Source organism: Chiloscyllium plagiosum, unplaced genomic scaffold (assembly GCF_037043375.1).
Source record: "Chiloscyllium plagiosum isolate Xiang-an unplaced genomic scaffold, Cpla_swu_hap1 HiC_scaffold_28, whole genome shotgun sequence".
NCBI lineage: Eukaryota > Metazoa > Chordata > Chondrichthyes > Orectolobiformes > Hemiscylliidae > Chiloscyllium > Chiloscyllium plagiosum.
Genome location: NW_028270166.1, coordinates 7,738,199 through 7,765,286, shown reverse-complemented (window position 1 = coordinate 7,765,286; position 27,088 = coordinate 7,738,199). Strand labels below are relative to the sequence as shown.

At 44.0% G+C, this 27,088-nt stretch overlaps 1 protein-coding gene across 2 annotated transcripts in view; it reads right to left on the bottom strand.

Annotated features, from left to right (window-relative positions):
• The window catches only part of LOC122565442 (tyrosine-protein kinase JAK2-like), a 117,933-nt gene that overhangs the window by 62,089 nt on the left and 28,756 nt on the right, over window positions 1-27,088 (bottom strand). For both annotated transcript variants that reach the window (XM_043721426.2, XM_087975964.1), the window contains exons 2-4: window positions 12,191-12,408; window positions 7,761-7,884; window positions 194-311 (exon numbers count right to left, since the gene is read on the bottom strand). In XM_043721426.2, coding sequence (XP_043577361.2) covers window positions 194-311; window positions 7,761-7,884; window positions 12,191-12,383 — 435 coding nt within the window. In that variant the 5' untranslated portion in view covers window positions 12,384-12,408. The remainder of the gene's footprint in view (window positions 1-193; window positions 312-7,760; window positions 7,885-12,190; window positions 12,409-27,088) is intronic.

The window sequence follows — 27,088 nt, the reverse complement described above, 5'->3', positions numbered from 1 at the left end:
AATTCAATCTCTCCTCAAATTAATTCCATGAATTTTCATGTTTTAATTACCTCATGAACCTGCATGACAATGCTCAGAAATCTTTGACTTTTTGGCTCCAACTGATAATCCCAGAATTCAGCAGAAATTCCCTAAAGTTGTAAAGATCCCTGTCTGCTTCATCTTCCTTAAGCAATAAAAGATTCCCATTTACCTGAGCAAAGAGGTAGTCGATGACCGAGTAATCCAACACAGTGTTAATGTGTTCCTTTGTAAGACCATAGCGATAGGATTTATTGCTGCCTTGTCCAAACCAATTCGGGAAGAAAAATCTACATAGAGAGAGGGAGAGAGATGAACCCATCAGCATTACAATGCAGAAAGGAGTGCTGGCCCCATAGGGTGCCCCTGAACAACGTGGGCGATGATGAGAAATGTGGCAGGATTGCATCAGAAGTCCAGCAAGTCCACTCTCTCGATGATGGGAACAACTCACTGCACCTTCTAGCTGAGGCCCAGGTATCAGGGGGAGCTCCTCACTTGGCAGTGATGGGTTACCTACTGAGGAGGGGCATTATAATTGCTTGTTGATGATCTTATTAACTGCATATCTTCAATATTAATTCAATACAGCACAGGAACAGGCCCTTCGGCCCACCAGCCTTGCCTCATTAACACATGGCCTCCTGTTATATTACCTACCACCAGCAAAATGGACAAAGATTCTTGACGTGGAAGTCAGAGCGGATACCCAGTGATTTTTGCTCATAGCTTGCTCCAAAGGACCTCCATGTTGGACATGAAGCACCAACATCTTAGGGCATGGTCCATGAGCATCAGTCACATGGAACCCATCTCCATGAGCATTGGCATCTTCCATGAGCCAGCCTCTCAGCCTATCGCTGATCCACTGACAGGATGCTTCTGCACTTCAGTGCATTACCTTAGCCTAGTAACTATTGTTGGAATGTTGCAGCAAGGAAATTATGCAGTCAAGGAGACACACCCAACTCGCGGACTGGACTGGACTAGGGACTGGATTGCATCTCCAGACTGTTCGCTTGTCCTTTTAGCTCTCACCCTCTCTGAGCCGATCTGGAATCCTGCCTTGTGTTCTGGCAAACTGCACCTCATCCCAAGAAACCAGGCTCACAGTGCTGCTGCATTGCCATGTCTTTCGCACAGCCACAAAGAAAGGAAGCTTCTCCTGTTTGTTAAGTCAAGGGAGATAGCATTCCCTCAGGGGGTATTGGCTCAGTCAGCCAAGGGCAGCCTCTACTACCTATCCAGGAGCTTGGGCACAGTCAGTCAGCCAGTCAGGGGCAGCCACTCAACAGAATCCTCTTGTTAAAAAGAGTGAGCAGCCAAATATTAGGCAGTCCACCACCATCACTGACTCTTTCTGCCCCACTGAGGGCTGTTCTCCTCCTGGAATGAGACAGAGGGAGGTGAAGGTGGATGGCATTCTTGGAGCAGATGGGGAGTTGTGCCAGCTGACTGAGTAGGCATCGCTAACTGGTGCATTTTCAACAGCACCACTTCCACCAATTAGTCACTTGCCAACCAATCAGCACTCTTCTCAAACAGGATAAAATGTTGTTCCTTTATATCTTTGTGAAACTGGGATTTGAGGTTTGTCCTCATGTCCCTGTAAACTGTTTGAATGGTAGGGTTTGGGGCCTGGCTTTGCTGCTACTCTCCCTTGTAACATTGCTGTCTCTTGTATGCAGCTGTAAATGTAACTGTTTGTTGTAAACTGTTTTTGTAATTTGTTTAATAAAATAAAAAAAAATAAAATGTTGTTCCTCTTTACTGTGACATTCTTGTGAATATCCTGATGAGTGCAATATGGACATCTTCAGCAATACTCCAATTATGATGTTTACTTCCACCCTTTCCTTAGTTTATCTTTGCACATCCATGACAATACTTAAGAAAGAAAAATTGAAATGAACATGGTTATTGCTGGCTTCTAAGAAAACAGCTCAATGAAGTCTAGAGATTGTTGAGGTGTTGATTTCCCCTTTACTGAGAGATTTTAATTCTAGCATCGATTCAAGGGGATCTCCAGCTGTCCAGCAGCATTGATCTTATCAAGCAAAGAAAGCAAGTGATGACATTGACGAAAATTGGAGTATATCGTCGTTTTCAATTTTACAATTTCTTGAAAAACAAAATAGATATTTGGAGCCTACATACGGGATGAAGGTAAAGATAAAATACAATAAACACAATTTTAAGGATTATTAATTTAAAAACTATATGGAATTCTTGCCACGACAGAGAGACTTGACATTTAACAAATGCCATATTACTCTTGCTGGGGTAGTGATGGTATTTCGTCATGATTATGAGCTTAGTGCGTCCATGAAAGTTCAGTTACAAATCACAGGGCTTTACAATAAGTCACGAGCTCACGAGTGTAAAATTTCATCAGGTCAGTGATTTCTAATTGACTGTGATCTTCAGAGTGAACCATAACACCTTCTGCCGATGTTTAGAATGACTGGCAGCAACTTCTGGATTTAATTGCACATTCACGGACTCGTGAAGTCATTGTCAGCTTCCAAGGACAAGTAAATGTGAACGCTGACAATTTCACTTCTTGATATCTGAAGATCCAGGTCAGTTTCAATTTTAAACAGGTATCAATCGGTGTCCTCACAAAACCAAGAAATAAAAATGAAGAAAAACAAAGAACCATGGATGCTTGAGATCTGAAACAAATACAGAAATTTCTGGAGAAGCTCAGCAGGTCTGCAACCAGGTTCTGATGAAGAGCCACTGTTATCTCTGCTTTCTCTCCACAGATGCCAGACCTGTTGGATTTCTCCAGCGATTTCTGTTTCCTTTTCGTTTCAGTAAAGTTCATCTCCTGAAGGGCTTGATGATCGGTGACTTGCTTGTGAAATGAACTCACATTTGCCAATTTGGCAACCAAAGCATTCAACCTATGCACAGCAAGATCCCACAAGCAACAATTAACCATTTTAAATCGGAGATTAATAGATATTTGCTGATAAGGATCCGAAAGGATATGGAGCTAAGGCAGGTCGGTGAGTGGAGTTAAGAGGCAGAACATTTCTCAATAAACAGGCTTAATAGCCCATGACATTTCTTTGCAAGTTGGTATTGTTTGAGAGATTCCTGTTTACCAGATGTTAGTCCTTTCTTTGGGAACAATGCTTTGGAACTTTTTGCAATAATCAAAACCAGAGAGAACAAGAGAGAGAGAAAGAGAGAGAGAGAGAGAGAGAGAGAGAGATCCACATTTGGTCTCTCTTTTGAAGAGCAGTGCTTCTTGACTGTGCAGCACTCCCTGGATTATGGGGTTACATTTTGGCGATCCACCCTGGATTTAGAAAGTGATCAATGCTGTCAACAGAGTCAAGATATTTATTCTGTTTTAATCTTTAACTGGGACAGGAAGGAGTGTGTTACGACAGTGCTTATCTCTGTACATAGTGAACAGGGTAAGATTTCCTGTTTACGATCTTATACAAATAAATCTGCCCTCCATGCTTCCAGTTAAAAGTAACACCTCAACTGCGAGGCTATCATTGATTCATTCTAATCTTTTACTTTTGGATTTGATGTTGATCAAAGGTGCAGGGTGTTAGCAGTGAGGTTATCCTTCTCATTCTGAGATTCAGCAACAGATTTGGAGAGACAATGTGATATGGTGGTGTTATCACTAGATTAATAATCCAGAGACCCAGTGGGCCCAGGACCTAATTCTGCTATGGCAGATGGTGGAAGTTGAATCGATTTTTTAAAAAACCCTGGAAGTAAGAGTCTTATACTCATGTACCCTTGCTATAATCATGAAATGCTTGCCAATTGTCAGATAACAACCCATTGGGTTCACTAATGCCCTTTAGAGAAGACAATTGTCAATCTTACTTGGCCTCCATGTGACTCCAGACCCACAGTAATGTGGTTGACTCTCAACTGTCCACTGGGCAATTCGGGATGGGCAATAATACTGACCTAATCAGCAAAGCCCACATCCCACAAATGAATAAAGAATTCATTTATTGGCCAGAGTTAGGATACCAGTATCTTAGAGTATAGGATTGTAAAATGTCAGGTTCAGGAATTAATATATTCGGGTGGTAATGTGTCAATTATAGAGCTTCCTTGTCAAGTATAGGACTATAACACATGAATCAGTGCTCCATGATGTACCAGGTGCATGATTCTAACACAGTGGACTCTAGGTTGTGGATCACAGAAATTTTGTGGTGTATGAATTTCATTGCTGGTGTGATGCCAATTATGTAGGTTATATGACTAACTGTATTCAAACAGCCAAAAATCACAACACAATGTCTGACATTAGATGTGAGTCCATGATTGGACAACATTCCAAAAACAATCCTGTTTATCTTGAGAATCACAATAATAAACAGTTTAAGATTATCAGTCAGGCTCATCAGTGTGTCTCACCTGCACGTATGGAGCTAGATACATTCATGCACAGGCCCAGCTATTTATAAACGGACAAAACATGTCCAGACATTGCACCTTTTTCAACCAATCAATAACCTGGGGGCTGGCTGTCAATGCCCTGACCAAACAGTCAACTTCCTGACTTGAATTTTAACAAAAACATAAGTGATGGCCAATCCCATACCACTGCACTGACCAATCACAGCCAACTTGCCTACTTCGAATTTGAATGAAAGATTGACAGTTAACTGCCTGGTGCATTCACCATGGCAATGTCTCAACCAATTACCATTCAATAGCCAACAACACATTATTTTCTCATTATTCGCTGTGAGATTTGGTATTCTTGCATTTCAGTCCTGGTGAGTACACTATTTTCTCTGCAATTCTCAAGTTTTATACCGCCAAGTGACTATCTCACAATTTTAAACAATTCTTTTAAATATTCCATTAGGATTTTCTCTCTAAGGAGAAATAATCGCAGTGTCTTCACTTTGTCACACAACTGAAGTGTCTCATTAGGCACTCCTCCTTTGGAGCTTGCTCCAAACGATGATAGTCAGAACTGCATGTAATACCCGAGCTGTGCCTTCACCAACTTTTTAATGAAAGGTGCCAAAAATTTTTTTTTTATTCAGTTACAAGACAACTTACCAGGATAATTTGGGTGGGTACTGCACGTTGCTAGACTTGACTCTTTCATTGCTGATGGGATAGTGAAGAAGGCATTTGGCATGCTTTCCTTTATTGGTCAGAGTATTGAGTACAGGAGTTGGGAGGTCATGTTGCGGCTGTACAGGACATTGGTTAGGCCACTGTTGAAATATTGCGTGCAATTCTGGTCTCTCTCCTATCAGAAAGATGTTGTGAAACTTGAAAGGGTTCAGAAAAGATTTACAAGGATGTTGCCAGGGTTGAAGGTTTTAAGCTACAGGGAGAGGCCTGAACAGGCTGGGGCTGTTTACCCTGGAGAGTCGGAGGCTGAGGGGTGACCTTATAGAGGTTTACAAAATTATGAGGGGCATGGATAGGGTAAATAGGCAAAATCTTTTCCCTGGGGTCAGGGAGTCCAGAGCTAGAGGGCATAGGTTTAGGGTAAGAGGGGAAAGATACAAAAGAGACCTAAGGGGCAACCTTTTCATGCTGAGGGTGGTATGTGTATGGAACGAGCTGCCAGACGAAGTGGTGGAGGCTGGTACAATTGCAACATTTAAGAGACATTTGGATGGGTATATGAATAGGAAGGGATTGGAGGGATATGGGCCGGGTGCTGGCAGGTGGGACTAGACTGGGTTGGGATATCTGGTTGGCATGGGCGGGTTGGGCCGAAGTATTTGTTTCCATGCTGTACATCTCTATGACTCTATGGTCTATTCACAAGCTCCAAGTGACCCTTGACCCCACCCAACCTGATACTACTGGCCAAAACAATTGACACAAAATGTGGTAAATTCAAGGACAAGAATACCAATGTCATGGAGCTGTTGGTTTTCCTGATAACCAGGATGCCCAGAACCAGGGATCACAGTTTAAGGGTACAGTGTAGGCCATTTAGGTCTGAGATGAGGAGAAATGTCTTCATCCAGAAAATGGGGAGCCTGTAGAATTCTCTGCCACTGAAAGCAGATGAGGTCAAAACATTGAATGTTTTCAAGAAGGATTAAGATGTATCTTTTCGGGCTAAAGGGATCAAAGAGGTGAAAGCAGGAACAGGAGACTGAGTTGGGTGATCAGACGTGATAACAATGAATGATATTGAGGGCTTGAAGGGCTAAATAGCCCAAGGCTTCTCCTATTTTCTACATTTTTCTGGTTGCGAGAGAGTGTGCTTGTATTGCCTCATGTCACTCATCATTAATTTCCATTTGATTAAGCTCCTGCAAAACATTCTGGAGCTAAAGAAATACAGAATGTTGTTGTGTCACACAAGGAGAGTTTGTTACATGAAAATAAAACTAACTCTGCACTTTCTCCTACATTCAGACATTCCAAAGACAGATTTGGCTTCACTTTCTGGTTTACCTCAATTTTGATTACACTCATTCAATCTCAACATTGGCCTAAAGCTCCTCTCAGCTCATGAATAGGAAAACAGAAATGATTTACTCAGCAGCCAATGGCCTTTATATGGCCAGCATTTAGAAGCAGAAATAAAACAAAGTGTGTTCTAAGAATTTTTCGGGTTTATTGTTTGCTTGCCGTGCTATAAAGTCATTCCTGAAAATGGTGGGGAGGGAGAGGGAGCCTGTCTTTGATGGTTCCTGTTGAAATTAAATTTACTTCATGAAAAGTGCATGAAGTAGCTGGTAACGCAAACCAGCACTCAAAAGCAAATGCATCAAAAAACACATAAGTATCTCTTATTCTTTTTCAGTGTTATATTGAATATCTGACATGATGCAGTTGTACACCCGACCAGCAAGACACAAATGACCTACTGTTGAGTAAAAGCCCATCTGGTTCACTGACATCCTCTTGGGAAGGAAATCTGTGGCCCTTACGTGGTCTGGCCCACTCGTGACCCAAGACCCCCACAGCAACGTGGCTAAGTATTTGCTGCCCTCTGGGCAATAACTGTTACCACTGACACCAACATCCAATGAACAAAATTAAAAAGAAGAGGTGTTATAACCAATATTTAATTCTGAAACAATATCATACAAAATAAAAGACGTCTTATTCCATTGCTGTTTGTGGGAACTTGCTGTGCAGAAATTGCATGCTAAGTTTTCTACATTACAACAAAGTCTCTCCCTCATCTGGTACCAAGCTCTCCTGTTCTGAAGAAGAATCATATGAGACTGTAAACAGTTTCTGTCACCACAGATGTTGACAGACCTGCTGAATTTCTCCAGCACTTTCTGCTTTTATTTCAAAATTCCAGCATCCACAATATTTTGATTTATTTGTTTGTAATTCAGGGACTTCTGTGTTGGTCTATGGTTATAGCAGTACAGCAATAAATTGGCCCTTTGCTTTCTGCAGATGGTTGGCTAGAAATCTTCTGCCATTGGCTTGTGTTGGAAGATTTACAAGCAGTTAATCAAGCTATTGCCTTGACTACTAAGCCCTGGAGTGGGACATGAATCCAGAGCTTTTAGCTCAGAGGTTGAGACACTATCCATTGCCCCCCAACTGTGACTGCACTTCTAAAAGTATCTCATTATCAATAAAGATCTTTGGAGCAGTATGGAGATTGTGAAAGGTGCCGTGGAAATGAAAAGCTTCCTCTTTAATGGTATTACTGTTGGACCAGTGATAAGGACCATTTCTCAATATTATACTGACCATTAGTGCCCAAAACAAGAATGCAATATTTCACAACTTGCCTAATCCGGTATAGGACAACTTGTGGATTGGATCCATCGACTTGGAAAATGTGACTGGGAGGGTACCACACTTGCAGATCTTCAGTTGCGAGGGCGAAAAGGCTGCTGTAGACTGGCTGAATACCTGTGTTGGGGAGAGATCAAAATATCCAAACATCAAAGACAGAAGGGGCAAAGGACTGAGACAAAATGCTAAAAGAAGATTCAAAGTTGATTGTCTTGGTTGAAAGGGAAATTGGAGCTCGGGGCTAAATGTTCGGAACTATAGGAAGGCTGCGAAGACTTCAGAGAGGGAGAGAAAGAGGTTTTATAGCAATGACAAAATCAACATACAAAAAGAGCTAGAGAAACTCAGTAGGTCTTTGGAGATAGAAGTAAAGTTGATCTTTTGATATCAGAACCCTTCTTACTCAACTCAAAATGTTAACTCTGTTTCTCTCTCCAAAGATAATGCCAGATCTGCTGAAATTCTCCTGCATTCTCTATGTTTGTTTCAGACTTCCAGCATCCACAATATTTTGCTTTTAAGCAATTTATTGATAGTGTCTTTAACGTGATGCAGGAACATTATCAAATCAAATAAGACAGTAAATGGCGTAAGCAGATGTTAAGTCAGATAACCAAAAGGTTTATGAAAGAGGGGCTTTTAAGAAGTGACTTAAACAAGTGAGACCGAGGCTGGAGAGGTGCAGTGATGGAATTCCAGAGTCTGGGACTCAGGCAGCTGACATTCCCTCTAAATCCCCTTGCAGCTGTGTGAACCTCTGAGATCTGGAATTAGCCATGACCGTGGAACTGGAAGGCATTGAGTGGACTCTCTGAGTATCTCCGGTCCCCAGCAGTGGAGTGAAAATGGACATAAGGCCAGAATGAGAGGAGAACAGATACCTCAGAGGTTTGGGGTACTGCAGGAGGTTGCAGATGAAGGGAGAATGTTTCCAGGGAGATGGGACTTTAGTTGAGTGGACAGCTCAGAGGAGCAGAGGCTGTTTACCTTTGGGAATAGGAGGTTGAGTGCAGAGTTTATAGGAGTGTTCAAAATCATGAGGGACCTGGACAGAACAGACAAGGAGTAACAGTTTCCATTGATGAAGAATTGAGAACCAGACCAAATGAGTTGGGAAAAGAACCAGAGGGACAGAGAGGTAAACTTGACATGCAATAACCATGGCTTTCAAACGGAAGTTGGCAAAGGATCTGAAGGAAAATGAAAAGATATAGGGACTTTGCGGAAAGAGTAACAGCAGGGGAGCTGAGGCGCTCTTGCAGACAACCTGCACAGGCTTGTTGGGCTGAATAGCCTCCTCCTGGACTTAATCTGTTTTGAGATACAGAATGTCTCAACAATCAATCAATTCATCAACCAATCAAACAATTATTCAATTCTGTGAAATTTTGAAGGAATGAAATAGAGTTGGGTTTTGACCAGTGAACGCATCAACCAACCATGTTGATCCATCCTAGCAGCCTCGTCAGTCCAGTCCTGGATAGCTTCTAAACTCATGTCATCAACAAACCCCTCCAATCGTTACAATGTTCCAATAAAAGTGGTTAATTTTCACAAAGTACATGTAAATAAATACCAGTTTTACCAGTCACCACATTAATTTCAATAGGTCCAGAGTCTCCAAATTTAATGCAAAGGTCAATGATACATCAAGTAGTCTATCCATTTTAGCTCGTGCTGAGATTGTTGTGCTTTTCAAAAAAAGCAAATCAGAATCTAAATCCCAGCATTAAAGTGATGCCCAGATTCAGCTCCCTATTTCTCTTTGTGAGCTTAGCCACTGAAGATCTAATGCTAGCTAACCTTGTGATATTTTCATTCACTTCATCTGACAAAGGAACAGTGCTCTGAAAGCTTGTGATTTCAATGAAAACTATTGGACTATAATCTGGTGTCATATGACTTCTGAACATTGATTGGTGTTATATTTTAAGATTTCTTTCACAAGATGTAAGTGTTGCAGGCTGGACCAGTATTTATTGCCCAGTTAGATTGCCTTTGAGAAGTTAGTGGCATCCTGCCCTGAGGAACCACTGCAGTCTATACAGTAGACTCTTTCTGCTGGTGAGGAGCTGGCCTTGTAAATGCATGTGAAGTCAGCGGTATCTTCATTCCCTTGCCCTAGTGGCACTCAGCCTGGTGTTAGCACATTGCCCCACTCTAGGGCGTGAGGGCTTTAGCTAGGGTCCTGCAGCCTGACTGTGACTCTGAGAGATTGTCCCATTGTAAAGAGCGGCATCCTTTGGACCGGCCTACGTTCCTCTGAGGTTTAGAGGACAACGGGATGTTCTCCTGCTGTGCCCTGTTCAATCTCACCAAAACTAGAATTCATGATCATTTATCTCACATCTGTTTGCGAAATCTTGCTGTGCACAAGAGGGCCTGTTATCCCACTCCCTAAAAGTGGGTCAATCACATGAGTATGGGTCATCTAGTCTTGTGAACTGGGATATCATGTCAATGGTCTATGATTGACCCTTTGGGTCCTGTAGCATTCAGCTGGTTAAATACTGCAACAATAATTTGAATTTATGAAGCTTTTTAATCAGGGGAATAACATTCCAAGATGCTTCACAGAGATGTGAGAAAACAGTGATGAGCCAATAGAAGATGGATGAGCATTTAACTCCAAGAATCTGTGCTAAAGGAAGCACAGTTCACTGCTGTGATGTGAGAAAGATTGATGCTACACAATCTTTTTCAAGGAACAGTGAGACAATACGCTGCTGCTGTGATGCTTAGTGCCATTCCAGACACCAGCGAGAAATTCCCAAGCTCCTCTTTGTAATTGACACAAGGGAGTTTTTACATCCCCTTGAAAAGGCAGCTCATTATGAGCTATAAGGAGATGCTAGAAAAACTTGGGCTGTTTTCTCTGGACCAGCGGAAGCTGAGGGGAGACTTGATGGAAGTCTATTAAATAATGAGAGGCATTGATAGCGTTGATGGTCAGAATCTTTTTTCCCAGAGTTGAAATGCCCAATACTAGGGAGCATGCATTTAAGGTTAAGGGGCAAAGTTTAAAGAGGATGTGTGGGGCAAGTTTTTTACCCAGAGAAACATCTTGGAATATTGTTCCTCTAGAATGGACTGCCGGGCGTGGTGGTGGAAGCAGATACAATAGGGGTGTCTAAGGGACTCTTAGATAAGAACATGAAAATGCAAGGAATGGAGGGACATGGACTAAGGATAAGCAGAAGGTATTAGTTTAATTTGGCTTCATGTTCAGCACAACATTGTGGGCTGAAGGGCCTGTTCCTGTGCTGTAATGTTCTATGTTCTATGTATTTATATCTGAGGTCAGCATCTCATCTGAAAAATGGACAATGCTGCAGTCTTTTAGGCCAATGACCTCGCATGAAACTCTGTTTCTCTCTCCACGGATGTTGCCTGACCCACCGAGCGACTCTCCAACACCTTTGTGTTTTTAATTGAATCATGACTTTAACACAGAACGATCCGTTATCAGTGGAAGTGACCATGAAGCTGTAAAAAGCCTAGCTCATGTCCTTTCGAGAAGGTCACCAGCTGTTCTCAGCTGATCCGTCAGATACGCCATTCCTGTTTGACATTGAACTGCTTCCCTCAGCCTCCACCCACCCTCCACCCACCTCCCGAAGTGGTCTCACAACCCACTCTGTTTTGTCGATTTGCTAGCAGTTGTGCAGTGGAGCTGGGCAATAAATACCAGTTTTGCCAGTGATACCCCATGGCCAGAGACAGGATCAGATAACTGAGCAGCATGCATCAATGGGAAATGGGCTCCAGAGATTGTATGGTCTGTCCGGAGTGTTTTTTAATATTATTGTTCATTCATGAGATGTGGGTGCTGTTGGCTAGGTCAGCATTTATTGCCCATCCCTAGTTGCCCTCATAATAGGTGCCTTGCCAGACCATTTCAGGGGACAGTTAAGAGTCAACCCCATTGCTGTGACTCTGGAGTCCCATGTAGGCCAGACCAGGTCAGGGTGGCGGTTTTCCTCAAAGGCCTTGAATGAACTTGATGGGTTTTTACCACCATTGATAGTGGCTGCATCATCCCTTTCAAGCTCGGTTTTAAATTCAGGTTTTCGTTGATACAGATGTCACTGGATCCCAGGATGGGATTTGAAATTATATCCCCAGAACATTAACCAGGCGTTCTGGATTACTAGCCCGGTGACATCACCATGAAGACATTATCTCCGCTATCGGAACTGCACCCTCCCCAGCTTCACAGCCCCCTCAATAGTGGGGCAAGAAAATTCAGACTCGGCAGTCAAATCAAATCAAAATCTTGAAAGAGCTTCCCAAAAGAACTACTCTGTAGTTTTATTGAAAGCCTTTGTTGTTTACATAGAGTAATGTTGAGTGGACAGGAGAGTCCTGAGCAGGTTCAAAGCTTTTCCACAGAGCCCAACAGTAAAACCGAGATGATCCTTACCGCTCGCCTTTGCTGCCGAAATACAAAGTTCTTCAGCTGTGTACCCTCCAGAATAGAATTTCAAGGTGCTTTCCCCAGGCTGGGCCGTAGGGTGATAGAGATAGACCTTCAGTCCAACACCTTCTGGTTGAGACCCCTCCCGACCTGTGTCCTCCAGAGCAGTCATTTCGCCAAACGTTGGTAACAGAGGCATGGAAAGCGAAGGAACTGTCTCTTCTCTGAAAAGGAAAGACAAAAAAAAAAGGCTTTCACCATCAGTTGTCATGAATAGACCCATTTGTCTACTGTACAATGTTTTAATTCATTCATGGGATGAGAAATTGTGCCAGCATTTATTACCCATCCCTAAATGCCCAGGGGGGAAGTTAAGAGTCAACACATTGCTGTGGGTCTGGAGTCACATGTAGGCCAGACTGGGTAAGAATGCCAATTACTTCCCTAAAGGACTTTAATGAACCAGGTGGGTATGTCCAACAATCAACAATGGTTTCAGCATCATCACCAGACCTTAATTCCAGATTTTGTTTTATTGAATTCAAATTCCACCATCTGCCATGTTAGGATTTGCTTCCAAGTCCCCAGAACATTTCCAGAATCTCTGGATTAACAGTCCAAGTAGGCCATCATATAATGCTACATGGAGTAGAATAGGCCATTCTCTCCTTGGTTTTATAGGTGAACACATTAAGAGTTATGAAATTCTTTGACAACTGGACCAGGTAGGGTCTATGAGTTCATTGATCCCTGACCGGTGAGATTAGAAGGAGGAGGTTGTTAGTTTCAAGATATTCTGGACTGGGCTGAGGAGAAATGGCCACAGTGAAAAGCTGTGGGTCTCTGGGATTCTCCAGCACAGTGAGCTGTGAGTACTCCACTCTTAAGCATGTTTAATGGGGAGAAATAGTGGTGCAGAGGTTATATCAGTGGATTAGTAATCAAGAGATCCATGGGGATGCAGGGTTTGAATCCATCCACTGCCACTGATTGAATTTAAACTCAAGTAATGAATCAGGGAAATAAAGCTAGTTTCAGTAAGGGAGGCTATGAAACTGCACAGAGGCTGGTATCCCATCACCAAGTCACTCTTTACAGAGCACAGCCTGAGGTCAGCCAGCTCAGAGTCAGTCCCTGAACTGAGGAGATTCTGAATCCCTGTTTATAGTGGTCTGCTAGGGCTTCCGGACTGGCCCAGGTTAACTACCCCAATCAGAGATCTCACAGTCAACAATATCTACCTGGTTCTAATCTCTATAGAAATTATTGGTGATTGTTCTAAAACCTGTACATTCACTCATGTAGGGAGAAATCTGAACCCTCTCCAACTTGGTAATACCCTTCCTATAGCATGGCAACCAGAACTTGACACAGTACTCCAACAGTGGCCTCACCAGCATCCTGTACAACCACAACATGATGTCCCAACTCCTATACTCAAAGGCCAGAGCAATAAAGGCAAGGATGCCAAACACCTTGTTCACCATTCTGTCTGTCGGTGATGAAACTTTCAATGAACTGCGTGCCTGTACTCCTACATCTCTCTATATCCTTCATATGTCTAGTTTGTCAATCCCCTTTAGCATTCCATATGTCTCAATTAGATTTCCTCTCATTCTTCTAAACTCCAGAGCGTATAGGCCTAAACTGCTCACAGTTTGTAAGCCTGACTGCAGTGCATAGTTCCTGGACTCCCAGTAGGGATAATGTGATCCAACTTACCTTGTGTACTTCAAAATGAACTCCAGTATGACCAGTGCTCCCTGTTTAAGAAGGGAGCAAGGCAAAAGATAGGAGATTATAGGCTGATTAGCCTAACCTCGGTCATGGGTAAGATCCTGGAAGACATTGTGATGGATGTGATTTCTGAATACTTGGAAGTGTATGGTAAAATAGGACAAAGTTAGCATGGTTTCATCAAGGGGAGGTCATACCTGACAAATCTGCTAAAATTCCTTGAGGAGGTAACGAGCAGGTTAGACCAATGAGAGCCAATGGATGTTTCCAGAAGGCCTTTGACAAGGTGCCGCACAGGAGGCTACTGAGTAAGATAAGGTCCCATGGTATTAGAGGCAAGATGCTATCATGGAATGAAGCTTGGCTGTCTGGCAGAAAGCAGAGAGTGGGGATAAAAGGGTTCTTCTCAGGATGGCAGCCGATAACAAGTGGTGTTCCACAAGGCTCAGTGTTGGGGCCACAACTTTTCACTTTATACATTAATGACCTAGATGAAGGAACTGAGGGCATTCTGCCTAAGTTTGCAGATAATACAAAGACAGGGAGAGGGACAGGTAGTATTGAGGAGGCTGAGAGGCTGCAGAAGGGTTTGGGCAAGTTGGGAGAATGGGCAAAGAAGTGGCAGATGGAGTACAATGTGGGAAAGTGTGAGATCATGCACTTTGGTCAGAAGAATAGAGGCGTAGACAATTTTCTAAATGGCGAGAAAATTCAGATAAAGAAGTTCAAAGGAACTTTGGAGTTCTAGTCCAGGATTCTCTTAACGTAAACTTGCAGGTTGAGTCAGTAGTTAGGAAGGCAAATACAATGTTAACATTTATTTTGAGAGGACTAGAATATAAAAACAGGGGTGTATTCCTGAGGCTTTATAAGACTCTGGTCAGACCATATTTAGAATATTGTGAGCAATTTTGGTCCCATATCTCAGGAAGGATGTACTGGCCCTGGAGAGGGTCCACAGGAGGGTCACAAGAATGATCCCAGGAATAAAATATAAGGAATGTTTGAGGACTTTAGGTCTGGGTCTATACTTAATGGAGTTTAGATGGATGAGGGGGATCCAATTAAAGCTTACAGAATGCTGAATGGCCTGGACAGAGTGGATGTTGGGAAGATATTTCCATTGTTAGGAGAGACGAGGACCCAAGGGCACTGCCTTACAATAAAGGGAAGACCTTTTAGAATGGAGATAAGGAGAAAGCTCTTCAGCCAGAGAGTGGAGCATCTATGGAATTCATTGCCATAGAAGGCTGTGGAAGCGAGGTCATTGAGTATTTATCTTAAATATACTCAGAGATAGATAGGTTCTTGACTGGAAAGGGGATTGAAGGTTACGGGGAGAAGGTGAAAGAATGGGGTTGAGAAACTTATCAATCATGATTGAATGGTGGAGCAGACTCGGTGGGCTGAACGTCCTAATTTCTGCTCCTATGTCTTATGGCCCTATGTTCTATTTCTAAATACAGTAACCTCCCCAATACCCAATAACCACCGGGAATAGGGGCATCTGGGTCCATGAATCTGAGAGCTACATGAGGAACACGAGTGGTGGTTGGGAAACACAGCTCATCGCTGCTGCAAGATGAACTGATGTTGTGAAAATCAGTGCCCAGCACTGTTCATAAATACCATAAGCGAGAAACAAGGGTGAGGGGAGTGACCAAACAATTAGTTCCCAGAGTGAGAAGACCTATTCCCATCCCAATAAGTTGATCACTCTGCCTTGGGAAAGTCCTCAGGTGGTTACAATTCCAAATTATCCTTTTAAATTTTGAATTGTGGGGATCAGAAGAGGGATCAATAACTGCCCAGAGGCCGGTATCCTGTCACCAAGTCACCCTTTGCCTACACGCTCACAGACCATAGGCACTGCCCCAGCTAGCTCAGAGCCATTCACTTGAGCAAGGAGAATCCTGAGACTCCTGTTTTATATCTGTCAGCCAGGACTCCTTGAATGGCCCAGGTTAACAGATCCAATCAGGGCGCTCGTACTCAATGAGATCCACCTGGCCATCCTCATTCTAATCACTAGACACGGAGTAAAAGCAGGAAAGTGAATATGCAGAATCAGTCATGATCCTATTGAATGATAGGGCAGGCTCGAAGGACTGAATGGCCTACTCCTATTCTGATTTCTTATCCTTTAGGTCCTGCAATATGGAGGTGTCTTTTTAATTGTCAGTTATAGAGTCATAGAGATGTACAGCATGGAAACAGACCTTTCGGTCCAACCCGTCCATGCCGACCAGATATCCCAACCCAATCTAGTCCCACCTGCCAGCACCCGGCCCATATCCCTCCAAACCCTTCCTATTCATATACCCATCCAAATGCCTCTTAAATATTGCATTGTACCAGCCTCCACCACATCCTCTGGCAGCTCATTCCACACACGTACCACCCTCTGCGTGAAAAAGTTGCCCCTTAGGTCTCTTTTATATCTTTCCCCTCTCACCCTAAACCTTGCGGACACAGAGATGGGTTCAAGTGCATATACTTCAACGCAAGGAGTATCAGAAATAAGGTTGGTGAACTTAAGGCGTGGATCGGTACCTAGGACTACGATGTTGTGGCCATCACGGAAACGTGTATAGAAGAGGGACAGGAATGGTTGTTGGAGGTTCCTGGTTACAGATGTTTCAGTAGGATTAGGGAGGGTGGTAAAAAAGGAGGTGGGGTGGCGTTGCTAATTAGAAATGGTATAACAGCTGCAGAAAGGCAGTTCGAGGGGGATCTGCCTTTAGAGGTAGTATGGGCTGAAGTCAGAAATAGGAAAGGTGCAGTCACCTTGTTGGGTGTTCACTATAGGCCCCCCAATAGCAGCAGAGATGTGGAGAAACAGATTGGGAAACAGATTTTGGAAAGGTGCAGAAGCCACAGGGTAGTAGTCATGGGCGATTTCAACTTCCCAAATATTGATTGGAAGCTCTTTAGATCTAGTAGATGGGATGGGGCGGTGTTTGTGCAGTGTGTCCAGGAAGCTTTTCTAACACAGTATGTAGATTGTCCGACCAGAGGGGAGGCCATTTTGGATTTGGTACTCGGTAACGAACCGGGACAAGTGATGGGCTTGTTAGTGGGTGAACATTTTGGTGATGGTGACCACAATTCTGTGACTTTCACCTTGGTTGTGGAGAGAGATAGGTGCGTGCAACAGGTTAGGTTTTACAATTGGGGGAAGGGTAATTACGATGCTGTAAGACAGGATCTGAGGAGCATAAGTTGGGAGCATAGGCTGTCGGGGAAGGATGTCGTGGAAATGTGGAACTTTTTCAAGGAACAGATACGACGTGTCCTTGATATGTATGTACCGGTCAGGCAGGAAAGAGATGGTCGTGTGAGGGAACCTTGGTTGATGAGGGAGGTTGAATGTCTTGTAAAGAGGAAGAAGGAGGCTTACATAAGGTTGAGGAAACAGGGTTCAGACAGAGCAGTGGAGGGATACAGGATAGCCAGAAGGGACCTGAAGAAAGGGATTAGGAGAGCCAAGAGAGGGCATGAAAAATCTCTGGCGGATAGGATCAAGGATAACCCAAAGGCATTTTATGCGTTTTTGAGAAACATGAGAATGACGAGAACGAGGGTAGGTCCAATCAAGGACAGTAGTGGGAGACTGTGTATTGAGTTGGAAGAGATAGGAGAGGTCTTGAATGAGTACTTTTCTTCAGTATTTACGAATGAGAGGAACCGTATTGTTGAAGAGGAGAGTGTGAAACGGACTGGTCAGCTAGAGGAGATACACGTTAGGAAGGAAGATGTGTTGGATATTTTGAACAACTTGAGGATAGACAAGTCCCCCGGGCCTGATGGGATATATCCTAGGATTATGTGGGAAGTAAGAGAGGAAATTGCAGTACCGTTGGCAATGATCTTTTCATCTTCACTGTCAACGGGGGTGGTACCAGAGGACTGGAGAGTGGCGAATGTTGTGCCCCTGTTCAAAAAAGGGAATAGGGATAACCCCGGGAATTACAGGCCAGTTAGTCTTACTTCGGTGGTAGGTAAAGTAATGGAAAGGGTACTGAGGGATAGGATTTATGAGTATCTGGAAAGGCACTGCTTGATTAGGGACAGCCAGCACGGATTTGTGAAGGGTAGGTCTTGCCTTACAAGTCTGATTGAATTCTTTGAGGAGGTGACCAAGCATGTGGATGAGGGTAGAGCAGTGGATGTAGTATACATGGATTTTAGTAAGGCATTTGATAAGGTTCCCCATGGTAGGCTTTTGCGGAAAGTCAGGAGGCATGGGATAGAGGGAAATTTGGCCAATTGGATAGAAAACTGGCTAACCGGTCGAAGTCAGAGAGTGGTGGTAGATGGTAAATATTCAGCCTGGAGCCCAGTTACAAGTGGAGTTCCGCAGGGATCAGTTCTGGGTCCTCTGCTGTTCGTAATTTTTATTAATGACTTGGATGAGGGAGTCGAAGGGTGGGTCAGTAAATTTGCAGATGATACGAAGATTGGTGGAGTTGTGGATAGTGAGGAGGGCTCTTGTCGGCTGCAAAGGGACTTGGATATGATGCAGAGCTGAGCTGAGGAGTGGCAGATGGAGTTCAACCCTGCCAAGTGTGAGGTTGTCCATTTTGGAAAGACAAATAAGAATGCGGAATACAGGGTTAACGATAGGGTTCTTAGTGTGGTGGAGGAACAGAGGGATCTTGGGATCTATGTTCATAGGTCTTTGAAAGTTGCCACTCAGGTGGATAGAGCTTGTAAGAAGGCCTATGGTGTATTAGCGTTCATTAGCAGAGGGATTGAATTCAAGAGTCATGGAGTGATGTTGCAGCTGTACAGGACCTTGGTTAGGCCACATTTGGAGTACTGTGTGCAGTTCTGGTCGCCTCACTTTAGGAAAGATGTGGAAGCTTTGGAGAGGGTGCAGAGAAGATTTACCAGGATGTTGCCTGGAATGGAGAATAGGTCGTACGAGGATAGGTTGAGAGTGCTAGGCCTTTTCTCATTGGAACGGCGAAGGATGAGGGGTGACTTGATAGAGGTTTATAAGATGATCAGAGGAATAGATAGAGTAGACAGTCAGAAACTTTTTCCCCGGGTACAACAGAGTGTTACAAGGGGACATAAATTTAAGGTGAAGGGTGGAAGGTATAGGGGAGATGTCAGGGGTGGGTTCTTTACCCAGAGAGTGGTGGGGGCATGGAATGCGCTGCATGTGGGAGTGGTAGAGTCAGAATCTTTGGTGACCTTTAAGCGGCAATTGGATAGGTACATGGATGGGTGCTTAAGCTAGGACAAATGTTCGGCGCAACATCGTGGGCCGAAGGGCCTGTTCTGTGCTGTATTGTTCTATGTTCTATGTTCTATGCCCTCTAGTTCTGGACTCCCCCACCCCAGGGAAAAGACTTTGCCTATTTATCCTATCCATGCCCCTCATAATTTTGTAAACTTCTATAAGGTCACCGCTCAACCTCCCATGCTCCAGGGAAAACAGCTTGTTTGGCCTCTCCCTATAACTCAAATCCTCCAACCCTGGTAACATCCTTGTAAATCTTTTCTGAACCCTTTCAAGTTTCACAACATCTTTCCGATAGGAAGGAGACCAGAATTGCATGCAATATTCCAACAGTGGCCTAACCAATGTCCTGTACAGCCGCAACATGACCTCCCAACTCCTGTACTCAATACTCTGACCAATAAAGGAAAGCATACCAAACACCTTCTTCTTTTGCCCGAAACGTCAATTTTGCTGCTCGTTGGATGCTGCCTGAATTGCTGTGCTCTTCCAGCACCACTGATCCAGAATCTGGTTTCCAGCATCTGCAGTTATTGTTTTTACCTTCTTCACTATCCTATCTACCTGCGACTCCACTTTCAAGGAGCTATGAACCTGCACTCCAAGGTCTCTTTGTTCAGCAACACTCCCTAGGACCTTACCATGAAGTGTATAAGTCCTGCTAAGATTTGCTTTCCCAAAATGTAGCACCTCGCATTTATCTGAATTAAACTCCATCTGCCACTTCTCAGCCCATTGGCCCATCTGGCCCAAATCCTGTTGTAATCTGAGGTAACCCTCTTCGCTGTCCACTACACCTCCAATTTTGGTGTCATCTGCAAACTTACTAACTGTACCTCTTATGCTCGCATCCAAATCATTTATGTAAATGACAAAAAGTAGAGGACCCAGCACCGATCCATGTGCCACTCCACTGGTCACAGCCCTCCAGACTGAAAAACAATCCTCCACCACCACCCTCTGTCTTCTGCCTTTGAGCCAGTTCTGTATCCAAATGGCTAGTTCTCCCTGTATTCTGTGAGATCTAACCTTGCTAATCAGTCTCCCATGGGAAACCTTGTCGAACGCCTTACTGAAGTACATGAGCATTCCTGAAGAAGGGCTAATGCCCGAAACGTCGATTCTCCTGTTCCCTAGATGCTGCCTGACCTGCTGCGCTTTTCCAGCAACACATTTCCATCTCATGAGAATTCCAGATGCTTGCGCATTGGATAACAGGGATGTTACAGTAATAGTTACTTTAACTTTAATTCTGACAGATCGTATTAAACTGGAAAGGGTGGAATAAAGATTTACGAGGATGGTTTGAGTTTTAAGGAGAGACTGAATGGGCTGGGACTTTTTCCCTGAAGTGTCGGAGGCTGAGGGGTGACCTTATAGAGATTTTTTAAATCATGAGGGGCATAGATAGGGTAAATGTCCAATGTCTTTTCTCTGGGCTGGGGGAGTCCAGAACTAGAGGGCATAAATTTAGGATGAGAGGGGAAGTATTTAAAAAGGACCTAAGGGGCAACCCTTTACATCGAGGGTGCTGTGTATGTGGAACAAACTGCCAGAGGAAGTGGTGGAGGTGGGCACAATTACAGCATTTAAAGATCAATTAGACCAATACACAGATAGGAAAGTTTTAGAGGGATGTAGGCTAAATGCAGGCAAATGGGGCTAGTTTAGTTTGAGAAACCTAGTCAGCTTGAATGAGTTTGGGCCAAAGGGCCTGTTTTCATGCTTTATAACTCTATGACTCGATGACACCTGAGGTTATCTGAAGGCACTAAACTGGCCATTTCTGCCTTCAGTAACAGTCCTGCTGTCTGAAACATCCCAGTCAACCACCTCCTACAGATTTCAGCAGGCCTATAATTACTGCATTTGGATATCCACCACCATAACACCCTCAATCCCATCTCTGACAGACTGCCCCCAGAAAGACTAACAATGCTGCCAATGGTTACCGCATATACCCTAGCAAATCCTTTTAAAGCTTTGAAAAATTTGATTACATAGAACATGGAACAGTACAGCACAGTACAGGCCTTTCAGCCCTCGATGTCGTGTCGATCTTTTATATTACACTAAGATCAAAATAACCTACATTTCCAACATTTTACTATCATCCATGAGTCTATCGAAGAGTGGCTTAAATATTCCAAGTGTGGTCTAACCAGGGCTCTATAGAGGTGCAGCACATCCTCATGGCCCTTAGACTCAATCCCCCCTGCTAATGAAAACCAACACACCACATGCCTTATTAACAATCCTATCAATTTGCGAGGCAACATTGAGGGATCTATGGATATGGACCCCAAGGTCCCTCTGTTCCTCCACACTGCCAAGAATCCTCCTTTAACACTGTATTCTGCATTCAAATTCAACCTTCCAAAGTGAATCACTTCACGATTTTCCAGGTTAAACTCAATCTGCCACTTATCGGCCCAGTTCTGGATCCTGTCACTGTCCTGTTGCAGCCCTCCATGCTATCCATGACTTCACCAACCTTCGTGTCATTGGCACATTTACTAACCTACCCTTCCACTTCCTCATCCAAGTTATTTTTATAAAAATCACAAAGAGCAGAGATCCCAGAACAGATCCCGTGGAACATCACTGGTCACTGAGTTCCAGGCTGAATATGCTCCATCTACCACCACCCTCTGTCTTCCATGGGCCAGCCAATTCTGTATCCAGACAGCCAGATTTCCCTCTATCCCATGTCTCCTTACTTTCTGAATGAGCCTACCATGGGAAACCTTATCAAAAGCCTTGCTAAAATCCATGTACACCACATCCACTGCTCAACCTTCATCAACATGTTTTGTCACATCTTCAAAGAATTCAATCAGGTTTGTTAGGCATGATCTGCTCCTCACAAAGCCATGTTGACTATCTCTACTCAAACTAGGGTTTCCCAAGTAATCATAAATCCTGTCTCTCAGAATCCTCTCCAATACTTTCCCAATGCAGGCGTAAGGCTAACTGGTCTGTAATTCCCAGATTAGGAGAAAATGAGGACTGCAGATGCTGGAGATTAGAGTCAAAGAGTGTGTTGCTGGAAAAGCACAACAGGTCAGGCAGCATCTGAGGAGCAGGAGAATCAATGTTTCGAGCATAAGTTCTTCATCAGGAATCCTTCATCCATTACTGATGAAGAGCTTATGTTTGAAACGTCGATTCTCTTGCTCCTCGGATGCTGCCTGACCTGCTGTGCTTTTCTAATTCCCAGGATTATCCCTATTGCCTTTCTTGAATAAGGGAACAACATTTGCCACCCTCCAATCATCTGATACTACTGCAGTGGACAGTGAGGATGCAAAGATCATTGCCAAAGGCACAGCAATCTCTTCCCTCACTTGCCATAGTAATCTTGGATATATCCCATCTGGCGCAGGGGACTTATCTATCCTCATGTTTTTGAACGTTTCCAGCACATCCTCCTTCTTAACATCAACCTGTTTCATGCTGTTCTCACAAATGACAGGGTCCCGCTCAATAGCGAAGACTGAAGCAAAGTATTCATTAAGGACCTCCCCTATCTTCTGCAACTCCAGGTTCCCTCCACTATCCCTGAATGGCCCTACCTCTCTCTGGCTATCCTCTTGTTCCTCACATAAGTGTAGAACACCATGGGGAATAAGGAAAACCTGCTGAGGCTTTTTCATTTCCCCTTCTAGCTCTCCGAAGTCCATTCTTCAGTTCCTTCCTGACTACCTTGTAAACCTCTAGAGCCCTGTCTGATCCTTGCTTCTTCAACCTTAAATAAGTTTCCTTCTTCCTCTTGACTAGATCTTCCACATCCCTTGTCACCCACGGTTCCTTCACCCTACCATCCCTTCCTTGCCTCAGTGGGACAAACCTATCCAACACTATCAGCAAGTGCTTCCTAAACAACCTCCACATTTGTGACATGTAATTCCCTGAGAATATCTATTTCCAGTTTATGCTCCACAGTTCCTGCCTAATAGCATTATAATCCTCCCTCTCCCAATGAAATACTTTCCCATATCACCTGATTAGGTAAGGTAATCTTAATTAGGTAAGCCCTCAATTTACTATATGCATAGAGAAGCAGCCTAGGCTTATGCAAGTTATCCCCATCATGTTAGCTTTTCTGTAGAACATTCCAAGGTCTGAACGTTACATTCCAGAAGGTGTCTGACCAACACTCAGTACAACGGGAGCTTACCCTTCTCCTCTGTGGTCTGGTCCCTTTCGACAAGAAATGTGGACTTCTGGCTGGCAACGGGACACAATTTCCTTTTTATCCATACATGGACTGTGGGCATTGCTGGCCAGGCCAACATTTATTGCCCATTTATTGTTGCCCTTGAGAAGTTGGGGGTGAGCTGTAGTCCATGTGCTGTGGATAGACCCCAAATGTCATTACGGTGGAAATTCCAGGATTTTGACTCAGCGACAGTGAAGGAGTGGTGACATATTTCCGAGTTAGGATGGTGAGTGGCTCAAAGGGGAACTTGCAGAGGGTGGAGTGAACAATGCATCTGCTTCCCTTATCTTCCTAAGTGGAAATGGTTGTGGGTTTGGAAGGTTCTATCTCAGGATCTTTGGTGAATTTCTGCAGTGTATTTTGGAGATAGTACACACTGCTGCTCCAGAGTGTCAGTGGGAATGAATGTTTCCAGTTTATCATGGATTTAGTTGTCTGGAGCTCCTCATTCCCCAGCGGAGAAAGTGAGGTCTGCAGATGCTGGAGATCAAAGTTGAAACTTTATTGCTGGTACAGCACAGCAGGTCAGGCAGCATCCAGGGAACAGGAGATTCGACGTTTCGGGCACAGGCCTGAAGAAGGGCCTGTGCCCGAAACGTCGAATCTCCTGTTCCCTGGATGCTGCCTGACCTGCTGTGCTGTACCAGCAATAAAGTTTCAACCTCATTCCCCAGCCCCTTGCCAATGCTGTTCACCTTGTGGGTTCGCCCAAGTATGGTACAACGCGGCGGATATCGGATATGAAGTTGTTGTTACATATTTTGTGAGGTCGTTGTCATGTGGCTGCTGTAGCCAGTTGCAATATTCCATAGTGTGATACCATCTCTTCAATTTCCATCACCGTCATATAAGCTCTCAAATAGCACTGGTCCTGTGCAGTCTGATTGCCTGTACTCAGATTACATGGGTACATGAGGTGTATCTGAGTTTAACCAGCCACAGGCTCTAGCACAACCAGAGGTCACTGCTACGTGGAATATATACTCAAAGATTCACTGGCTCCATGTTACTCCCACACTAACCTCTCTGTCCTTGGCCCCCAGTGCTGTACCAAAGTAAGCTTGAGGAACAGCAGCACATTTTTTGATCAGTCACTTTGCGACTTTGACGATTTCAGATCATTACCGCTTTTTCCATTTTATCAGATGGCAGCTGTTGGTGCTAAATTTGTTGCTGCTATTTACACTCGCTCTACACACATCTTTGCTTGTTCAATTATCTCTTCCTTGTCTTGCACCATCATCCTAATTGTCATTTAATCTCTTCTGCCTGACAGCACATTACAGATCCCCCACCACCCCCCCACCCACCCCACCCCCTGCCTCTGTATTCGCTTAACTGCTGAAAAACCCTCTCTAACTTTCTCCAGTTCTGACAACAGGTCATCAACCTGAAATCTCAGATCTGTTTCCCTCTCCACCAAAGCTCTTAAACAAGTTGAGCATTTCAAACATTTGCATTTGTATTTCATATATCTAACATCCGCCACATGTGCTTCAACGATCAGATTGTACAATTATTGGGGTTCATTCGGAAAATACCCACACCTTCGCACATTCTGGGATATCTTTGAGGGGCACGTGACCCTGTGCCCGAATGAAAATAATGGGGTGAGCACCACAGTCCCCTGAGAGTTTCACTGTCCAGCTTGATTGTTTTGTTGTTATTTTGACACGGAATGTAACGCTGCTGGCAAAGGTGACATTTATTACCCATTCCTAATTGGCGTTGAACTGGGAGGCTGAGTAGGTCATTTCAGAGGGCAGTTAAAAGTCAATCACATTAGTCTGGGTGTGGAGTCGCATGTAAGCTAGCTGGGGCTGCAAGAAGGAAGATTTCCTGATGTGTTTATAACAGTTGCATTGTCACTATTACTGAGGCCTACCTTGTATTCCAGATTTATGAATCAAACGGAAATTTCGCCAATGACTGCAGTGGGATTTGACCCCCAGTTTGGGGATTCCTTTGGATTACTGATTGAGTGACCTTTCACTAGGTCACCACCTCCACGCGCCTGGTTAGCTTCTTGACACTAATGACTGCTCCAAAGGAGAAACTTCTGGTCCAACCGACAGATTCATCAAAGACTAAAAATTGCTTCCAGTGTTTGGTGTCTAGTCGCTGGTAATCACAAGACTCTAAGGTTTCCCAACATTCCAAATTTCCATGATGGAAGCACATATACTGTTTCCAGAAAAGATTCAACTGTGCTCTAAAATGGCCAAAAGGAAGGCTGATGCTAGTTTCTCGAAGTAACAAGCCCTCTGGTGTTGGATCTCAAACTGGAGGTTGTTTGGGATGGCACTACCTCAATCTATCCACTCCCACCCTTCCATCTTGATCCATCTCCCTGCTGAGCCAACCAGAAAATAGCTTACTGATGCCGGTAGGGAAGGTTGGACCATGTCTAAGGGGATGAACAGAGGTGAAGGGCTAAAAGATCCCTGAAGATTAGCCAGCAGGATTTAACTCCAAGCTGTGGATCTTGCAATGAAAAAGGACAAGGCTACTGCTATCTAATACCCATCTTGACATCACTGCTGCCCCATCCCCCACAAAACATGGTCACCAAATGGCTGATGAGCTCAGCCGCTGAAGCTATATTGGGATTGGGGATGGGAGGGGGAGGTGGGGGATGGATTTCCTGTTCTGGAAGAATCCCACAAGGAAAATTACAAAATGATAACATATCTGCTTGAAAACCCATCTTTGCTTCCTATTCAAATTAAACTTTAAGCATGATTCAAATGACATTTTTAAAATTCACCAGCGGGATGTGAGTGTCAATGACTAGGCCCAGTATTTATTGCCAGGCTCTAATTGTCCAGGAGACAGTTGAAGGGCCAACCCCATTGCTGTGCAACTGGAGTCACATGTGTGGCCAGATTAAGCAAGGATGGCAGTTTCCTTTCCGAAAGGACATTAGTGAACCAGATGGGCTTTTCCCAATAATCAGCAATGGTTTCATGGTCACCATTAGGCACTTAGCTCCAGGGGTTATTTTATTGAATTCAGATTACACCATTTGCCATGGTGGGATTTGAACCCAGACATTCCCAGGGTCTCTGGATTAATAGGTGAGCAATAATACCACTAGGCCATCACCTCCTAGCAATCCTACAAAGACGGATCTCGAGTGGGTGGCTTTGCGTGAGTGTCCTAGTTGGGTGCCTCATCTAAAGTGCAGGTTAAGATCTGGAACAGTCAGCTCTTGGTGCTGGAGGTGAAGCTAAAATTGCATCCTACCTTCCCCCTCTGTGATGGAAAAGGGCTTTGCAATGTTCTGGGACTGAGGATATGGAGCACTGCTTACCTTTAGCTTTCTTTGTAACAGGAGGCAGCACACACTGTATCAGAGGCAGTATTGGCAGTGAATGGGATTCAGTTCATGGACAGTTTGATACTTCGGGGACAGTACAACAGGTTCCACGTATCCACAGTGGAAACAAGTAACTCTGCTGACATTGGAGGTTGGGTTTTGTATTTTTATTTAAGAGTCATAGAGATGTACAGCATGGAAACAGACCCTTCAGTCCAATTCGTCCATGCCAACCAGATATCCTAACCCAATCTAGTCCCACCTGCCAGCACCTGGCCCATATCCCTCCAAACCCTTCCTATTTATATAAGTAAACCAAAAACACAAAACTAAAGGAGAAAAAAAGGAAGGCAAATGTCTCCCTAGTTAAGGAAA